Source organism: Mytilus trossulus, chromosome 5, assembly GCF_036588685.1.
Source record: "Mytilus trossulus isolate FHL-02 chromosome 5, PNRI_Mtr1.1.1.hap1, whole genome shotgun sequence".
Taxonomy (NCBI): Eukaryota; Metazoa; Mollusca; class Bivalvia; order Mytilida; family Mytilidae; genus Mytilus; species Mytilus trossulus.
This window is the reverse complement of record NC_086377.1, coordinates 60,279,782-60,283,116: the sequence shown is the minus strand read 5'-3', so window position 1 is coordinate 60,283,116 and position 3,335 is coordinate 60,279,782. Positions and strand designations below refer to the sequence as shown.

General features: G+C 36.7%; 1 protein-coding gene across 1 annotated transcript in view; it reads right to left on the bottom strand.

Annotated features, from left to right (window-relative positions):
• The window catches only part of LOC134718135 (zinc finger protein 239-like), a 1,311-nt gene extending 1,004 nt beyond the window's left edge, over positions 1-307 (bottom strand). Inside the window, exon 1 of the mRNA XM_063580626.1 lies at positions 31-307. Coding sequence (XP_063436696.1) covers positions 31-307 — 277 coding nt within the window. The remainder of the gene's footprint in view (positions 1-30) is intronic.
• Between the last annotated feature and the right edge of the window lie 3,028 nt (positions 308-3,335).

Sequence of the window (3,335 nt, the reverse complement as noted above, 5' to 3'; positions counted from 1 at the left end):
GTTTTATCGCGTGTCTCTTTAAGTCCCTACCTTGAACACATTCTCTCGAAGTAACATCACAGTCATGTGGTTTATCTTCAGTATGTGTTATCGCGTGTCTCTTTAAGTCGCTACCTTGAACACGTTCTCTCGAACTAACATCACAGTCATGTGGTTTGTCACCAGTATGTGTTCTCGCATATCTCTTTAAGTTGCTACCTTGAACAAATTCTCTCGAAGTAACATCACATTCGTGTAGTTTATCTTCCGTATGTGTTCTTTCGTGTGGATTATCGTCGATTTTTGCTAAATCCTCTATACCATACATCGTGTGGATACGGATTGCCTCCAGTCGAAACGAAGTTGTAGTAAAATAAAATAAATATATATTACGAAAAATTCAAATACTAGTATGAACAAATGTTTGAATGGTCACAATGGTCAAGCAGGTTAATGTTTGAATGGTCACAATGGTCAAGTAGGTTAATGTTTGAATGGTCACAATGGTCAATCAGGTTAATGTTTGAATGGTCACTATGGTCAAGCAGGTTCCTTAATCGTTTAGGTTTCGATGTGAATGTGAACTTAATTTTGACAGTAGTTTTTCATCATCTTTGTTCTGTACAATGTTGTTAATTGTCTGCAGGCTAAATTTGAGTAAAGGTCGCTTAAGTTTTTGCCAGTGGTCACTTCTATTATTGTTTTATTCACAATATGACAATTTGACCGAATGTTACATGTACGATTGTAAAATAATCACCATCCGACGATTCCACTCGTCTAAACTCGGTCGATTCCGTTCATCTATAGATCTAACTATATAGACTGACGAAAGTATCGGGTTCACGCGTCTATACTCTGTCGATTCCGTTCATCTATAGATCTAACTATATATAGAACGAAAGTATCGGGTTCACGCGTCTATACTCTGTCGATTCCGTTCATCTATAGATCTAACTATATATAGAACGAAAGTATCGGGTTCACGCGTCTATACTCTGTCGATTCCGTTCATCTATAGATCTATCTATATAGACTGACGAAAGTATCGGGTTCTCGCGTCTATACTCGGTCGATTCCGTTCATCTATAGATCTAACTATATAGAACGAAAGTATCGGGTTCACTCGTCTAAACTCGGTCGATTCCGTTCATCTATACATGTAGATCTAACTATATAGAACGAAAGTATCGGGTTCGCTCGTCTAAACTCGGTCGATTCCGTTCATCTATAGATCTAACTACATAGAACGAAAGTATCGGGTTCACTCGTCTATACTCTGTCGATTCCGTTCATCTATAGATCTAACTATATAGAACGAAAGTATCAGGTTCACGCGTCTATACTCGGTCGATTCCGTTCATCTATAGATCTAACTATATAGACTGACGAAAGTATCAGGTTCACGCGTCTATACTCGGTCGATTCCGTTCATCTATAGATCTAACTATATAGACTGACGAAAGTATCGGGTTCACGCGTCTATACTCTGTCGATTCCGTTCATCTCTAGATCTAACTATATAGACTGACGAAAGTATCGGGTTCACTCGTCTATACTCTGTCGATTCCGTTCATCTCTAGATCTAACTATATAGACTGACGAAAGTATCGGGTTCACTCGTCTATACTCTGTCGATTCCGTTCATCTCTAGATCTAACTATATAGACTGACGAAAGTATCGGGTTCACTCGTCTAAACTCGGTCGATTCCGTTCATCTATAGATCTAACTACATAGAACGAAAGTATCGGGTTCACTCGTCTATACTCTGTCGATTCCGTTCATCTATAGATCTAACTATATAGAACGAAAGTATCAGGTTCACGCGTCTATACTCGGTCGATTCCGTTCATCTATAGATCTAACTATATAGACTGACGAAAGTATCAGGTTCACGCGTCTATACTCGGTCGATTCCGTTCATCTATAGATCTAACTATATAGACTGACGAAAGTATCGGGTTCACGCGTCTATACTCTGTCGATTCCGTTCATCTCTAGATCTAACTATATAGACTGACGAAAGTATCGGGTTCACTCGTCTATACTCTGTCGATTCCGTTCATCTCTAGATCTAACTATATAGACTGACGAAAGTATCGGGTTCACTCGTCTATACTCTGTCGATTCCGTTCATCTCTAGATCTAACTATATAGACTGACGAAAGTATCGGGTTCACTCGTCTAAACTCGGTCGATTCCGTTCATCTATAGATCTATCTATATAGATTGACGAAAGTATCGGGTTCACTCGTCTAAACTCGGTCGATTCCGTTCATCTATAGATCTAACTATATAGAACGAAAGTATAGGGTTCACTCGAAGAATGCCGATTGACGACAACTCGTCCAAATTGTAAAAGATGATATTAAAATAAAATGTGTAGACTATAAATTAGGTGCACACTTGTCTGTGTATATTTAGTTAAGTTTCTATCCAATTTTCAGTGTTTTTCTTATTACTTTTAAAGATTAGCGTCATCTTTATTCAGAACATTACATAGATCATATTTAAATCGACTTACTCCTATAAGTTGCAAATTTTATCAAAATTTAACTCTGAAAAAAAATTAAAACCTATTTGTATGTATAGAAAAAGCTCTTGATTTGAGAGACCATCTTTATAATAGGTGGTATATATAAACATATATTGGTGAGAAAAACTATGAAAATTAAAAATATTATGCTTTATATGTGAATGGTATCACTATGAGTTTTTAGTGTTATAGTATCCATAGAATATACTTAGAATGTTAAGGTACATGTATCATTGTAATTCACTTATGACCGGTTATTACAGGCCGTTATAACATGATGCATCTATATTTTATTTGAATGTTACCGTGAAATTGTTTAAATATAACTATTACTGTTAATATTTGGATCAGTGACTTGCTAGGCGAAAGCTCGGAAGCCAAGGCTTCAAAATCCTTTGTGTAGAAATGCTGTTATATAAAAAAAAAATGCAATATTTAATTTAACTCCTTCTGATAAATTGAAGCAATCTTTACCGTTCAGTGCCTACAAGTACTTTGATTTTTTTACGATTGAAAGGCTTGTCTAGTAAGCCTGCTTTTTTGGCGATTTCTTTTTCGGTCCATTGAACCATGAGTGTTCCGAATTATTTGACACTAGTTGGATATACATATAAAAGAAGATGTAATATAAAATTGAGAATGGAAATGGGAAATGTGTCAAAGAGACAACAATCCGACAATAAACAGACAACAGCAGAAGGTCACCAACAGGTCTTCAATGCAGTGAGAAACTCCCGCACCGGAAGCGTCCTTCAGTTGGTCCCTCAACAAATATGATCATTGATTGCCAATGAGACAACTGACACAGAAATCAATAG